Here is a 16,490-nt window from a genome sequence, read left to right as displayed (position 1 = left end):
ATGTCTTCACCCAAAGAGGGGTGAGCCTGCGGAATTCACTACCACAGAGAGCAGTTGAGACCAAAACATTTTATGTTTTCAAGAAGGATTTAGATATCAGTCTTGGGGGACTTCCGATGGCGGCCATGGAGTGAGTGGTCGCACATTTGGTGGCTCCTGCTTGAGGTGGAATTCTTTCGTCCTTTTCCACCCAATTCAAGGGTGTTTGCTGGTGGACAATAGCTCTTAGGAATTGCAGTACTCTATCGGTGGGGCCGATTTATGGCTCACCAGTCGAGAAGTGTAACAAATAAGAGGCAGCAGCTTGAGCAAAAGTTTATTCGAGGTGCGACACAGGAAAAGATGGCTGAGGGTGCTGGGGTGTCGCCCACACAGCTGGTCTACTGAACAGCTTGTGGACGTTTTGAATGTGAAGTTCCAGCAGCAGAGGCAGGAGGCCTCAAGATAATAATGTTTATTAGTGTCACAAGTAGGCTTACATTAACACTGCAATGAAGTTACTGTGAAAATACCCTAGTCGCCACAATCCGCCACCTGTTCGGGTACACTGAGGGAGAATTCAGAATGTCCAATTCACCTAGCAAGCATGTCTTTCGGGACTTGTGGGAGGAAACCAGAACACCTGGAGAAAACCCACGCAGACGGGGAGAACGTGCAGACTCCGCACAGACAGTGACCCAAGCCAGGAATCAAATCCGGGTCCCTGGAGCTGTGAAGCAATAGTGCTAACTAATCACAATGCTGCCGTGCCAAGAGCTGGTGAAGGTGGTGGAGCCGCATAGGGCGGCTATTGAGAGAGTGGAGCAGAGGCTGGAGGTGTAGGGTCTTGCACTCCAGAAGGTGGAGTTGTCGGTGGGGAAGCTTGAGGACCGACTGGCCTCGCTGGAGGCAGAGATGGTGCTCATGACGGATAGCCGTAGAGGGAGAAGGTGGAGGTCCTCGAGAACCATTTCAGGAGGGAGAATCTCTGGATCGTGGGACTGCATGAAGGGATCGAGGGAACGCAGGCCGCAAAGTATGTGGTGAGTATGTTGGAGATGTTGGTGGGCGAGGGGGTCTTTGACCGTTAACCCCCCCCAGGTGGATCGGGTGCATAGGATGCTGAGGAGGAGGCCCAAGACGGGGTGCGCCGAGGGCGATGGTGGTGCAACTGCATTGTTTCCTCGATAAGGAGAAGATACTGACTGAGGTGGGTGAAGCAAATGAAAAAGAGCACCTGGGAAAGAAACGTGCTAAGGGTCTACCAGGACCTAGGTGCGGAATTGGTCAAGCGGCGGGTCGGTTATAGTCGGATCAAGGCTGCCCTCAGCAAGGAAGGGGTGAAGTTTGGGGTGTTGTGCCCTGCTCGTCTGGGGGTCGCAGACCAGAATTGGGAGTTTCATTTCAACACGTCGGAGGAGGAGAGTGAATTTTCGCGAGACCATGGAGTGAGAGGTGTGTGAGGACACTGAACTTTGGAGATGCTAAAGTGGGGAATGTGGGATTACATGACAGGCGGATGGTTGTATGTAATGTATGTGGGTGAGTGTATTTTCTTTCTTGGTTTTTACTGGCTTTGTGGATTTGCGGGGGAAGGACGGTTGTGAGGAAGGGGATAGACGGAGGCCACCCATGCTAGCTGGTTGGCTAGTTAACAGGAGTAAAGTAGGGGGGTCAACCTGTGGAGGGCGTGGGGAAGGGGTGGTTGGATTTTCTTTGTCTGTTTATCGGGGGGAGTGAGGGGGAGGTGGGGAGTGATGCTGACATGGGTGGTGTTGATGTAGCTCAATTGGTTAGGTGGAGACGGCGGAGGACATCTTGGGGTGGGCCTGAGGATGGGTGAGGCGTAGACCTGGGGGAGATGGCTAATGGAGGGGTTACGGCTGATCGGCGAGGTGGGGCCCGGAGGGAACCTCCCAACACGGTTGATTACGTGGAACGGTTTAAATGGCTCGGTCAAAAGGTTGCACGCTTTTGCACATTTAAGGAGTTTGAAGGCGGAGCTTGGGTTTCTTCAGGAGACCTGAAGCTGGGGGACCAGATGAGGATGAGGAACGACTGGGTGGAACAGGTGTTCCACTCGGGGCTTGATATGAAGACGAAGGGGGTGGCGGTGCTGGTCAACAAGAGGGTGGCCTATGAGGTCGGCAGTATTGTGACCGATCCTGGGGGTAGAGTCTTGATTGTTAGTACCACAGGCGTCCCGTCTAGCTTCCCGCTAGCCATCACGAGCCTACCCCCAGGATCGATTACGATACTGCTCCAAATTGGGATGGTGTGGATTTCCTGAGGCGGGTTCTAGGGAGAATTTTGGACCTGGACTCACATTGGCAGGTTATGGCGGGGGGGGGGGGGGGGGGGGGGGGGGGGGGGGGGGAGCTTAACACGGTTCTAGATTCTAGGTTGGACCAGTCGTGCCCTAGGTCCCTGAAGGTTTTAGCTACAGCAAGGGAGTTGATGAGGTTTATGGAGTGTATGAGGGTGGGTGGGGAAGAGAGAGAGAGGAGGCATACCCATGGTTGTTTGAAAGGCCGGGGGTGAAGGACTTTTCGTACTTCTCGCATGTGTAGCCCCAGATTGCTATCTTTATGTTAGGCAAGGCGTTGTTTGCGGGGCTGGTTGGATCAGAGTACGTGACGATTGTGGTTTCTGACCACGCGCCGCACGGTTGGATTTGCGGGTGGTGCAGGGGAGGCTCAGCGGCCGCAGTGAAGGTTGGATGTGGGATTACTGGCAGACAATGGCGTCTGTGAGAGGGTGAGGGTGGCCATCCAAAATTATGTGGAACTGATTAATACGAGGGCGGTTTCTGCTGCCACGTGTGGGAGGCACTGAAAGGCGGTGGAAAGGGGGGAATTTATATTGATTTGGGCGCACAGAGAGTGGAACGGGCTGAGAGGCTGAGGTTGGAGGAGGGCATTCTGAGGGTGGAAGAGATATTCGGTGGCGCCTGAGGAGGTGTTACTAAAGGAGAGGCAGAGGCTCCAGATGGAGTTTGGGATGGTGAACAATGGAAAGGCGGTGGGACAGTTGTCTAGAGCCAGAGGGGTGGTTTATGAGTATGGGGAGAAAGCGAGTAGGATGTTTGCGGATCAGTTGAGGAAGTCGGCGGTGGCGCGAGAGAGATTGGAAGGGTGAGGGATGAGAGGGTGTTGGAGCCGGAAGGGATGAAGGGGTTTTTTGAGGCCTTCTATTGAAGGTTGTATGACTTGGAGCCTCTGGTGGGGGATGAAGGGATGAGGCAGTTTTTGGACAGGTTGGAGTTCCCGAGGGTTGAGGAAGTGAAGGTGCAGGGATTGGGGCCCCGATTGGGCTGAGGGAGGTGATGGATTGCGTGGAGTCGATGCAGGCGGGGGAGACCCCAAGGCCAGATGGTTTCCTAGCCGAGTTTTATAGCTCGTTGGGATGTATTATAATGTTCTCTCTCTCTCTCTCTCTCTCTCTTCTCTCTCTCTCTCTCTCTCTCTCTCTCTCTCTCTCTCTCTCTCTCTCTCTCTCTCTCTCTCTCTTCCCCCCCCCCAAAAAAAAACACAGTCACAGGCCTCCAAATCACTCTTTTAAAGAAGGACAAAGACCCGAGCATTGTGGATCATGCTGCCCGATTTCGCTGTTGAATGTGAACGCAAAGTAGTTGGCGAAGGTGCTGGCGTAGCAGATTGAAGATTGTGTACTGGGGGTGATATGAGAGGACCAGACGGGGTTCATGACGGGACAGTAGCTGTCGGCAAATGTAAGGAGGCTGCATAATGTTGCTATGATGCCCTTGGAGGGCCAAGAAGGAGGTGGTGATGCCAATGTACATGGAGAAGGCGTTCGATCGGGCTGAATGGGCGTATCTGTTTGAGGTATTCGGTCGATCCGGTTTGGGAAGGGGCTTGTGGATTGGATTCAGCTGCTGTACAAGGCGCCTTAGGCTAGTGTTTGGGCAAACAAGCTTAGTTCCGATTACTTTGGGCTACACTGGGGGACGGGGCAGGGGTGCCGCTGCTCTTTGCCCTACTGAAAACCTTTTGCAGTGGCGCTGAGGGGGTGGCGGGGGATTGGGTGGGGGGGGGGGGGCGGGGGGGTTCAGGCACAGATTTTCTCTGTATGCAGATGGCCTCCTTTTTGTATATTTCAGACCTGGTTGGGGGCTTTGATAGGATCATGGGGATTCTGGGTGAGTTTGGCCGCTTTTTGGGGGATAAGCTGAATTTGGGAAAAAGAGAAGTTCACAATTAATGCACGGGACAGGAGAGGAGGCTGGGAGAATTGCCTTTTCAGGTGGTGGGGGAGAGCTTTTATTATCTTGGGATACAAGTGGCGCAGAGTTGGGCTCAGCTGCACAAGCTGAACTTGGTGTGGCTGGTAGAAGGGATGAAGGCGGATTTTAAGAGGTGGGATGTGTTGCCATTGTCTTTGGTGGGGTGTGTGCAGACGGTGAAGATGAACGGTGCTGCCGAAGGACATGTTTGTATTTCAGAATCTCCCAATTTTTGTTCCTAATTACTTTTTTAGAAAGGTGAATGGGTTGATTTTAAGGTTTGTGTGGGCGGGGAGGGCCTCCGTAGGAGGGGAGGGTGTTCTTGGAGAGGGATCAACGGGGAAGGGGGTGCTTTGTGGGTGTGGAGGAGAGGTCGGTTTGGGAGTGGTTGGTGGTGTCCTCGTGTAGGGGAACCAACTTAAGGGCACTGTTGCTGGCGCCCCTTCCGCTCTCACCGGTTCGCTCCTCCACGAGTCCTGTCGTGGTATGAGCACTGAGGGTTTGGAACCAATGTAGACAGCACCTTGGATTGGAAGACATGTCATTGTACGATTTGTGATAATCGTAGGTTTGCGCTGGGGGGGGGGGGGGGGGGGGTGGTTGAATGCCAGGTTCCGGGGCTGGCAGCAGGTGGGGATAGAGTACTTCAGGGGTTTGCCGTGGGAGAAAGGTTTGCAGACCTGGAAGAGCTCGAGGAGATGTACCAGTTACCAAAGGGAAATAGGTTCAGGTACCTGCAGGTTAGGGACTTTGTTAGGAAGGAGGTGCCGTCCTTTCCGGCACTGTCACACCCGGTGCTGCAGGGGAAGCTTTTGTCTCAGGATGAATTTGGGAGGGTGGCGGACATGTATTGGGAGCTGATAAAGAGGGAGTGTGCTCCCATGGAGGGGGTCAGGTGCAAGTGGGGGGTGGTGTTGGGGGCCGGAGTGTGGAAGGAAGCTCTGTGGAGGGTGAATGCATCCTCATCGTATAATAGATTGAAGGTGGTGCATAGAGCCCCACATGCCGTGTCCAGGATGAGTTTTTTTTGTGGGGGGTGTGGAGGTGTGGTGGGGACGAACAATGTGCCCATGTTATGGGCAGGTACGAGGTTGAGGGAGCTTTGGAAAGGATTTTTGAACATAATGTCAAAGATTTTGGAGTTAGAGATAGCTCCCAGTCCGGAGGTGGTGATATTTGGAGTGCCGGAGGATCTGGGAGTTCAGGTGGGGAGAGAGGCCGATGTCTTGGGCTTTGCCTCCTTTATAGCCAGGTGACAGATTTTGTTGTGTTGGTGGGACTTGGAGCTACCAAAGGCAGGGGTATAGGTGAGTTTGGCAGAATGTCTGCATTTGGAGCAAGTTAAGTCTGCTGTTCAAGGGGTGGAGGAGGGGCTCATCTTGAGGTGGAAGCTGTTTATCAACTTCTTTAAGGTGTATTGAGTTGTCAGAGGGGTGGGTGGGGTAGAAGTTTACTTTTTGTTTGGGTGGGAGGTGATAGGTTGGAAAAGGGAGGTGGGTACCAGGATGGCAGGGGGGGGTGAGTGGGGCCTGTGGTTGGAGGGGATGCAGGGAGGGAAGCTTTTTGTTACCTGTTGCCACGGTTGGCTTTTGTACTTTGGTGAATATGTATATATTAAAAATGCCTTCAATAAAATGTTTTTTAAAAAAAACTATATAGCGATTGGAGTAAAATGGGCTAAAGGGGAATGTGGGAACAGGTTACTGAATTGAATGATCAGTCATGATAATGAATCGCGAAGCAGACTTGGAGGGTCGAATGGCCTACTTTTCCTATTTTATGTTTCTATATTGTGTATATATAGTGTATAGTGACTAAATATTAGAACAAAACGGAAATAGATAAATGTAACTTTACCAAATGCTAAAATGAACAAGTATGATTGATAGTCTTATAATCTTTTTGTGTTTGTTTTTAAATAATTTCATTGCCTCCAAAACATCAGCAAAAATGGTTTAGAACAGAGTCGCAGCTGTTTATTTAGCCGGTGCTTCTTGCAATTCTTCTTGGGTTCATTAAACAATGTTCACTCAGTGAACAGCATTGTCATTTATAATAGTGCTTTTTGGCCAGCTACATGGTAAGTGACATTGTGATCTGATTTTACAACAGGTGGAGTTGCAATGTATGTATTTTAATTATGTAACGTGGAATATTGATGTACAGACCAAAACTGCTTTTTAAAATTGCAGGTGATGTTACTTTAAACATAACATTTATATTTTTTTAAAAACACCTAAATTCTACATTATTAATAGATACTGTTTGTTTAAAGCATGCTTTAGCTTCCAATGTAAACTTGCCTTATAAAATGAAACCTGGTTGCTCTCTTGGTCATTTTATTCATTGTAACAGAAATGACTGTGCACTCATTAAATAGTTACATTAAGTTCCTTTGATTTTAAATGAAGTGTTATTAGTGCCTCATTACAGTAGACGTGGTGTGCCTTGTCAGTTAATCAGCATGAGGAATACTGTCAAGACAAAAAAGTTTTATGTCTCAAAACTATTGCTTTCATTTGGTGCTGATTAGGTAGTAATTGAAATAATATTTCTGCCACTTTTAAGCCACTATTGAAATGATTAAGTGAAAAATACAGATGATATCGCAGAACAGAATTATGAGTTTTCATTTTGCTGCTTTTATTACTTGGAAAGCATTATAATGAGCGAAATGATTTTATTAAAGTAAAATTTAAAATACAACAGAATTTTTTTGCAAAGGCTTGTATTTCTGTTTGGATTTGAAACAACTGACTTAATTAAGAAGCTTATCCAAAAATTTAAAAAAGCATGAAGGAACGTGCATTCATATGTTGCTTTTCATACCCATTCTCTTCCTTGTTTTCAAATCCCTCCATGGCCTCACCCCTCCCTATCACTGTAATCTCCTCCAGCCATACAATCCTCCAAGATCTGTGCTCCTAATTAGGCCTCTTGAGCATTCCCAGTTATAATCACTCCATCATTGGCGGTTGTGCCTTCAGCTGCCTAGACCCTAAATTGTGGAATTCCTTCCCTAAATCTGTCCACCTCTCACCCCCTCTTTCCAACTGCAGGACAGTCCTTAAAACCTACCTCTTTGACCAAGCTGTTTGCCATTTTCCAATAGCTCCTATGTAAATTGGTGTTAATTTTTACTTTATATGCTGCAAATCACCTTGGGATGTTTTAGTGCATTAAAGTATTAAATGTAAATACAAGTTGTTATACAGATAAATACAGAGCCAGTTTGTCCACAATAAGGTGTCAAAAACAACAGCAAAATACAAGGCCAGTTGATCTATTTTGGGTATGCTAAAGGATTGATATTGGGATGGAGAGTGAGCGATCTTCTCAAGGGCAATTAGGGATGAGCAATAAATGCTGATTGAGCCAGCGACACCTGCATCCCATGAATTGATATTAAAAAACCTACCTTGTTCTTTGAATAGTGGCACGGGATTTCAAGTAAACAGAGTCTTAAGCTTTACTGTCTTGGAGTTGCATCATTGCAAAGAAACAGATCATTGGTTTGTGCTGGTGATGCTCCACACATCTTACTTCATCTCGCCTTATCAGCATATCCTTCTATTCCTTTCTTTCTTAAGTACTTATCTAGCTTTCCCTTAAAATGCTATCTATCCTATTCTGTATCTATACTATTCACTTCTCGAGGTAGCATCTTTCACCTTTTTGGATACATCCAAATTGTCAGTTGGATTTACGAATAACTGTTATATTTATGACTTCTAGTTTTTGATCACCTTTGAAGTGGAAATATTTTCTTCACCTTTTTCTAACCATGCCCTTTCATTATCTTAAAGACATCTATCATATCACGCCTACAGCCTTCTCTTTTCTACACAAAATATCCTCAGCGTGTTCAGGCTTTCTCGAGGAGCATATTACCTCACTTCTGGTTTAATCCTTGTGAGTCTTTGTGCACCTCCATATCTTCCAATTAAACCCAGTACTTTGTTTGCTTTTATTTATGGCCTTAATATCCTGCGTTATTGTCATTAGTGATCTATGCATCTGCACCCTTCGATCTCTTTGCTGCTGTTCTCCATTCAGGCTCTTGTTATCATGTAACCCCTTTGTTCAACCTGTTGAAATGCACCATCTTACACTTAACTATATTCAAATTGGTTTGCAAGTTAACACCCGTTTTGCAAGCCGACTAATGACTTCCTGCATTTTGTCACATTCTTCCTTATTATTAACGATCCTCAGATTTGGTGTCTTCCACAATTTTTGAAACTCTACTTTGGATTCCCAGGTCCAAATCATTAATGTAAATTGTGAACAGCAGCATTCCAGTACTGATCCCTGAAATATCACTTTCCACCTTTTGCCAATCTGAGTAGCTACCTTTAACCCCTATTGGATTTCTGTTTTATAATCAGTTTTCTGTTCATTCAGTTACCTATTCCTTGCCTTTATATACACTAGGCTGGATTCTCCGTTATTGGGACTATGTCCCCACCCTGGCGTCAGATCTAAAACAAAGAAACGTACAGCACAGGAAGAGGTCCTTCAGCCCTCCAAGCCTGCACCGACCATGCTGCCCGTCTAAACTAAAATCTTCTCCACTTCCGGGGTTCGTATCCCTCCATTCCCATCCTATTCATGTATTTGTCAAGATGCCCTTAAACGTCACTATCGTCCCTGCTTCCACCACCTCATCCAGCAGTGGGTTCCAGGCACGCACTTTCCTCTGTGTAAAAATAACTTGCCTCGTATATCTCCTCGAAACCTTGCCCCTCGCACCTTAAACCTATGCCCCCTAGTAATTGACCCCTCTACCCTGGGAAAAAGTCTCTGACTATCCACTCTATCTATGCCCCTCATAATTTTGTACACCTCTATCAGGCCCCCCCAACCTCCATCGTTCCAGTGAGAACAAACCAAGTTTATTCAACCTCTCATCATAGCTAATACCCTCCATACCAGGCAACATCTTGGTAAATCTCTTCTGCACCCTCTCTAAAGCCTCCACATCCTTCTGGTAGTGTGGCGACCAGAATTGAACACTATACTCCCAAGTGTGGCCTAACTAAGGTTCTATACAGCTGCAACATGACTTGCCAATTTTTATACTCAATGCCCCGGCCAATGAAGGCAAGCATGCCGTATGCCTTCTTGCTCACCTTCTTCACCTGTGTTGCCCCTTTCAGTGACCTGTGGACCTGTACACCCAGATCTCCCTGACTGCCAATACTCTTGAGGGTTCTATCATTCACTGTATATTCCCTACCTGTATTAGACCTTCCAAAATGCATTACCTCACATTTATCCGGATTAAACTCCATCTGCCATCTCTCCGCCCAAGTCTCCAAACGATCTAAATCCTGTTGTATCCTCTGACAGTCCTCATCGCTATCTGCAATTCCACCAACCTTTGTGTCATCCGCAAACTGACTAATCAGACCAGTTACATTTTCCTCCAAATCATTTATATATACTACGAACAGCAAAGGTCCCAGCACTGATCCCTGCGGAACACCACTAGTACAACCCTCCAATCAGAAAAGCACCCTTCCATTGCTACTCTCTGCCTTCTATGACCTAGCCAGTTCTGTATCCATCTTGCCAGCTCACCTCTGATCCCGTGTGACTTCACCTTTTGTAACAGTCTGCCATGAGGAACCTTGTCAAAGGCCTTACTGAAGCCCATATAGACAACATCCACTGCCCTACCTGCATCAATCATCTTTGTGACCTCCTCGAAAAACTCTTATCAAGTTAGTGAGGCACAAACTCCCCTTCACAAACCCGTGCTGCCTCTCGCTAATACATCCTCTTGCTTCCAAATGGGAGTAGATCCTGTCTCGAAGAATTCTCTCCAGTAATTTCCCTACCACTGACGTAAGGCTCACTGGCCTGTAGTTCCCTGGACTATCCTTGCTACCCTTCTTAAACAAAGGAACAACATCGGCTATTCTCCAGTCCTCCGGGGCATCACCGGAAGACAGTGAGGATCCAAATATTTCTCTCAAGGAAGGACTCAGCAATTTCCTGTCTTGCCTCCTTCAGTATTCTGGGGTAGATCCCATCAGGCCCTGGGGAGTTATCCACGTCAATGATTTTCAAGACGCCCAACACCTCGTCTTTTTGGATCTCAATGTGACCCAGGCTATCTACAAACCCTTCTCTAGACTCAATATCCACCAATTCTTTCTCTTTGAAAAACAGGCGTGAAAGGGCCACATATTCCTAGCCCTGTGGGGGGGCTAGCAGTGACCCAGCGTGAATCTAGCAGCTTTTGCTGCAGATACGGGCCCCTGCACTTCCGGGTCGGAGGCCGCGCATGTGCATGGTGGCGGCCTCCGGCGACCACGCTGTGCTCCATGGCGGAATCGGACGGCGGAGCTGCATCCTGAAAATAAACACCCCGATCGGCCACGAGCCCGACCCTGACAGCCCGCACAAACATTGCCTGGCGGCGTATTAGGCCCCCCCCCCCCCCCGACCAGGACGGCCGCGGACTGAGTCCGCAGCCACCACGCTAGTTTCCTGACCGGCTGGACCACATTAGGTCCACGCTGTCAGGACTTCAGCCGGTTGGGGGCGGAGAATGGTGGAGCAGCTCTCCAGCAAAGGTCCCAGGTAGGTGCTCGGCGGGGCGGCGCTTTTCGGGGCCCACAGAATCGGGCAACCGTCGCCGGTTCCGATTCCATATGGTGAAATGGATTCTTCGCCCCCACGCTGGCTGCGATTTCGGCATTGGGGTGCGGAGAATCCAGCCCACTGACTTATCCATAATAAAGCATCTCTAGCAATACAGTACTCCTTTAGTTGCTGTGAAGTTTTAGCCTCGATTATGTGAAGTCCTGAAGTGGGGTTTACAATTGCCACTTACGTAAGATTGGAATGGCCCTAACAAAAAGGTTCTGCAGCAAAGGAATTAATTTGTAGCTGTATTTAGATTGGGTTTATTGTGTTTTGAGAAAATTACCATATTCAGTGAGACACATTTACATCTAATTATCATCAATGACATAATCGTATTTTACAATATTCCACTGCTTAGCTGATGTTTGTGAACATTTAAGGAATTTGAAAGCAAGTTTCAACTTCAAAGTAAGTGTGGATTAAGGTCTAATTATACAAGAAAGTATTTATCAAAACCAGAAATAATTCTGTACCCTGTGCTCCTTGCTGAAGAATCTCTTTCATGTTGACCTTTTAATGCTGCAAGCATTGTAAATTATTGGAAATCAAATTCTGACAGTTAGCTTTGCCACATTTGCTTCAAAAATATGGAACGGTGGTCAATGAAATTAACAGTAGCACCTTCCCAGATTGCTGACTGTATTGGATGCCTTTATCAAACTCTTCTCTAAACCTGATTAAATTAATCATTGGCTTGTTTCAAAATGTACAAACTGGGATTTGTTTGATTATTATTGTATCTACTAACCTTATATAGAACTTCCTCATTTAAGACATACTATGATAAAGGACATTTTACAGGCAATTGTATCTGTCCAAAAACTTCACTAGTTGCTTCAAAGATGGAAGTTTACAGGTTCATCTCTGGATAAATAACCTAGTTTTATTGATCTCTTGTTTCCCTTGAAATAAACGACAAGCAAAGAAACAGGCACATTTTGTTCTGGGCTTTGGCTGTCTGAACCGGACAACTAAAATAACCTGCGCTCAGTTTTCAAGTTACAGGAAACACTAACGATAGTGGCTTACCTTTTGTTAAGTTGGGTTGAAGCTGGGACCAAAGTTGACATGTAAATTGTGACAAAGTACGGTTCAGATCTCAGATCGTGATGTTTTTGATTTTGGAGAAATCAAATGTCTCAGAACAGGCCTGTAGAATAATGATGCAGAATTTGGAAGAGGTGTTTGATGTCAAACTATTAGTACATCTGGAATGGACTGCAACTTCAGGATTTAGCACAACTGTAGATCAACAGGAGAATGCTGACGTTGCAGACTGTCATTCACTGAACTCAACAATTCTGCACGACAGACCCTTCCCAGAGCTAGAACTATTGAAATCAGTTGATGTAGTGAGAACGTTCCCTTCCCCTCTCGCTTTGCTGCTAGAAACTTCATAAAAAAGCCACACATTTATCAATTTGATGTAACTGCATTTATAACATCAATTGGAATATTAAGTACCGCTGAACAACTGATTTGGTCCTGAAAGAATAATTAAATATTTGTATTTGTCAACTGCTGGGAATTGTCCCTATTTAGATTACTTACTGAAAAAAGAGACATGCTATCAAAACTTTTTGTCTTGCGCTCATCACGACAGATTCCCAAAAATACCAAATCTGAAGGGAACAACAGTTTAGACTGCATGAGAAGAGGGTGCCCATTGATTGCCAAGAGGACTCTGATTGGTACAATCCTAGGGGCAGGGGTACCCCTAATGCGCACAGGGCACACCCATCCCACCAAAGGATGTAGCTCCTTCCCCTTCTCACCCTTTCACCAACTTTAGTAGAAAAATGGCCTCACTCTCGCCCACCTTCCACAGCTCAGTGTATTATGGCAGTGACGGCGGAGTGAGATCCTTAAGTAGACATTAACTTATGGGGGGCGGTGGGCGGGAAGGCCGTGGGCTACCATCTGTCTTATTTTATGTCTGGCAAGGGATGCTGTAAAATCGAGCCATATATAAAGCCTGTGATTTGACTAGTGCTTTTCATTTTCTACTTGACAGCCTGTGAAACTTCTTTAATTGGCCGCTTGGACAGTTTGATAATATAATTCCAGCTCCATGTTGGGAAAGACCATTGTTACAATCCTGGACCAGACCCCAACAGTGACCAGGATACTGGACAGAAACCCCAATATTTTACTTTAATTTTGTAAGACTGTAAGGAAAGGATGCCTCGCTCCAGGAGTGATTTCGCGAAGAAATAGCGATATGGTATATTAACACAAACTCAATTACGAACAGTATTAAAATATTTTTAACATCACATTGGACATACCATTGTCCCTTAAACAATACTGATCAATATAATGAATATAGTAAACCTTAACTGCTATCTTTATTCTCACTCAAACAACAACAAAAACAAATCTCAGCTCTCAATCCACTGTTAAATACATTTAGCACTCAGGATTAGCTGATTTACAGAGATGTTCTTTGAGAAAGAGAGATCTTTTGGCACTGCCTTTAGGAAAATACCTGAATCTTGCCAGAACCATGCAGAAACTCTGGTTGCGTTCCTTCAGAAGATGCTTCTCAGCTCACCGTCTAACTAGCCAATTCTGAACCTGTCTCCAGACATAACTTTAACTGAACTACAGTGAGAGCAAAATGCTTGACTTCTGCTCAAAACCCCATTTAAACCTCAACTGAACTGCTTTTATCCAAAATGCCTGATATCTTAGCTCCACCCAGTAACTAAGCCGAAATCTTACCAAGCCGAAATCCAAGTAACTCCAGAGGGAACCTCCCTTAATTCAAACCAAACTGTATAAGCCCAAACTTTTTAATGATGTCTTAATTGCACAGCTGGCTCTCAACCTTTCAAACCAGCATTTTTAAAAACATGACTGTAGCAGTCATACACACACTAACCCATAACCCTTACTGCACTAGATACTTAGAATACCATATTTGAAATTTCTACATTCATCGCACCATTGTTGAAATTCACAATCTGTTATAAATTAGAAACATGCTTAGAATAAACGTACATTTAGTAGTCTGCTTGAAGCAGGTGGGGAATTAAAGGCAAACAGCAAAGTGATTATTCTTGGGTAATGGATTTAGAAAGGGGCCTTGGTCAACTGAAGCCTCTGCAATAGTGGGAGAGTAACTGGACTGACACTTAAAACATCATACTGCTGTATTTGGATTTTTAGTTAATTTTGCCCAATTCAGATGCTTCGTGGAGGATTGGAAAACTGCCAATGTAACACCCTTATTCAAAAAGAGAGGGAGACATAAAACCAGTAACTATAGGCCAGTCAGCTAGGCATCAGCTGGGAAAATGCCTGCCCATTATAAAGGATGTAATAGCTGAGCATTTAAAAATACATAATATAAGCAAGCACAGTCAGCATGGCTTCATGAAGGGGAGATCATGCCTGACAAATTTATTAGAATTATTTGAGGTGGTAACAAGTAGGATGGATGAAGGGGAACCAATAGATGTAATTGACCTGGTGTTCCAAAAAATGTTTGATAAGGTACTGCACAAAAGGCTACTTAATAAGATAAGAGCCAATGATGTTGGGGGTGGTATATTAGCATGGATAGAGGATTGGCTAACTAATAGAAGACAAAGTTGGGATAAGAGGGGCATTTTCATGATGGCAAACTGTAACTCATGGAGTGCCACAGGGATCAGTGCTGAGGCCACAATCATTTACCATTCATATTAATGACCTGGATGGGGGAAGTGAATGTATTATTGCCAAGTTTGTAGATCTCACACAAATCGGTGGAAGGCAAGTGGGAAGGATGAGAGTCTACAGAGGGTTGTAGACAGGTTAAGTGAGTGAGCAAGAATTTGGCAGATGGAATATAATGTAGAAAAATGTGAATTTATGTACTTTGGTAGAAAGAATAAAGGAACTGAATATTATTTAAATGGAGAATGACTGTGAAAGCCACAGCACAGAGGGATTTGGAGGTCCTTGTGTATAAATCACAAAAAGAGTTTGCGTGCACGTTCAGCAAGTAATAGGGAAGGCAAAAGGAACATTGGCCTTTATTTCAAAGGGAGTGGGGTAGAAAAATCTTGTTAAAACCATACCACACCTGGAATACTGTGAACAGTTTTGGTCCCCTTATCTAAGGATACATATATACTGGCATTGGAGGCAGTCCAGAGAAGGTTCACTAGGTTGATCAGGAGTATGGAAGGATTTTCTTATGAAGAGAGGTTGAGTAGATTGGACCTGTACTCATTGGAGTTTAGAAGAATGAGGGGCAACGTTATTGAGGCACATAGGATTCTCAGGGGGCTTGACAGGGTAGATGCTTGTGGGAGAGTCAAGGACCAGAGTAAGGGGTTGCCAATTTAAGACAGAGAGGAGGAGGAATCTCTTCTCTCAGAGGGTAGTGAATCTGTGGAATTCTTTACAGCAGAGGGCTATAGCTGCTGGGTCATTAAGAATGTTCAAGGCTGAGATAGCCAGATTTTTAATTAATAAGGGAATACAAGATTATGGGGATAATGCAGGAAAGTGGCATTGAGGATTATTATAGCATCATAGAATTTACAGTGCAGAAGGAGGCCAATCGGCCCACTGAGCCTGCACCAGCCCTTGGAAAGAGCACCCTACTTAAGCCCACACCTCCACCCTATCCCTGTAACCCCATCTAACCTTTTTGGACAATTTAAAATGGCCAATCCACCTAACCTGCACATCTTTGGACTCGTATCAGATCAACCATGATCTAATAAATTGGCAGAGCAGACACAATGGGTCGAAAGATCTGCCCCAACGAATTATGGTCTTATGAGTAAAACCATTAATACAGTTGTTAATTTAAAAGCTGATTTTTTAATAGGATTTCATGAGGTGCATCAGAACCAGCAAACATTAGTTATCCTTTGGACAATTTTTTTTAAAAGTTAGAAACATAATTGAACTTATTTTACTGAACAATGCAGACGAGCAAGTAAGTGATTGTAAAATCCGTTGTCCTCAGGCAGCCGTGACTAAACAGCTTGTTGTCTGGACAACCGTTTAAGTTGTCTCAAAATTATTTGCAGAGGCTAAAAGATGGAAGCAATATGTTCTGAGAAGGAAAATTTTACATATTCACAGTGGTGTGGCCCTGGAGACATGGGCAAAACAGCATTAGATTTACTTGAAATTACTGGGCAGTTTTAAATTGCTGCTGAATTATCTCTAACACTTGTAGTCATTGCAGGCTGAATGACAGGAAGGTGTTTTACAATTAGATCTCATCATTGGTGATTTTCTTCTTTCTTATTGTTTTGCAGGAAAAGAGAGGAGTGGAGGGTGTGTCAGTCGGTGCCATTCTTTCTGATTACCAGCGGGTCAGAGTAGAAAATGTGTAAGTTCATTGTTAATTTGTTAACCCGTATTTAATTTACTAGGTAAATGGTTTGAATATATTCACTCCTAGCTTTACCAAAAAAAATCTGGTCCTCACATTCAGTCAAAGTTTTTCGCTAACTTTCGGGAATTATTTAACTATAGTTATGCAACAATCACTGGAACAAAAACTTATAATCAATTAGAAAAGTGTTCATTTTTATTGTTGCCTTTGTATATTTGATTCGCAACAATTCAAAACTATTTCACAGCTACAGACAAAAATGAT

General features: G+C 45.1%; 1 protein-coding gene across 6 annotated transcripts in view; it reads left to right on the top strand.

The window, feature by feature from the left end:
- The window catches only part of dph6 (diphthamine biosynthesis 6), a 406,744-nt gene that overhangs the window by 84,460 nt on the left and 305,794 nt on the right, over positions 1-16,490 (top strand). For all 6 annotated transcript variants that reach the window (XR_011936487.1, XR_011936486.1, XM_072484542.1 and 3 more), the window contains exon 4: positions 16,147-16,220. Coding sequence is in view for 4 of the 6 variants with exons in the window: in XM_072484542.1 (XP_072340643.1) it covers positions 16,147-16,220 (74 nt within the window). In the remaining 2 variants the exon portion in view is untranslated. The remainder of the gene's footprint in view (positions 1-16,146; positions 16,221-16,490) is intronic.

This window comes from Scyliorhinus torazame, chromosome 2, assembly GCF_047496885.1.
Source record: "Scyliorhinus torazame isolate Kashiwa2021f chromosome 2, sScyTor2.1, whole genome shotgun sequence".
Classification (NCBI taxonomy): Eukaryota; Metazoa; Chordata; class Chondrichthyes; order Carcharhiniformes; family Scyliorhinidae; genus Scyliorhinus; species Scyliorhinus torazame.
This window is presented reverse-complemented; position numbering and strand designations above follow the sequence as displayed.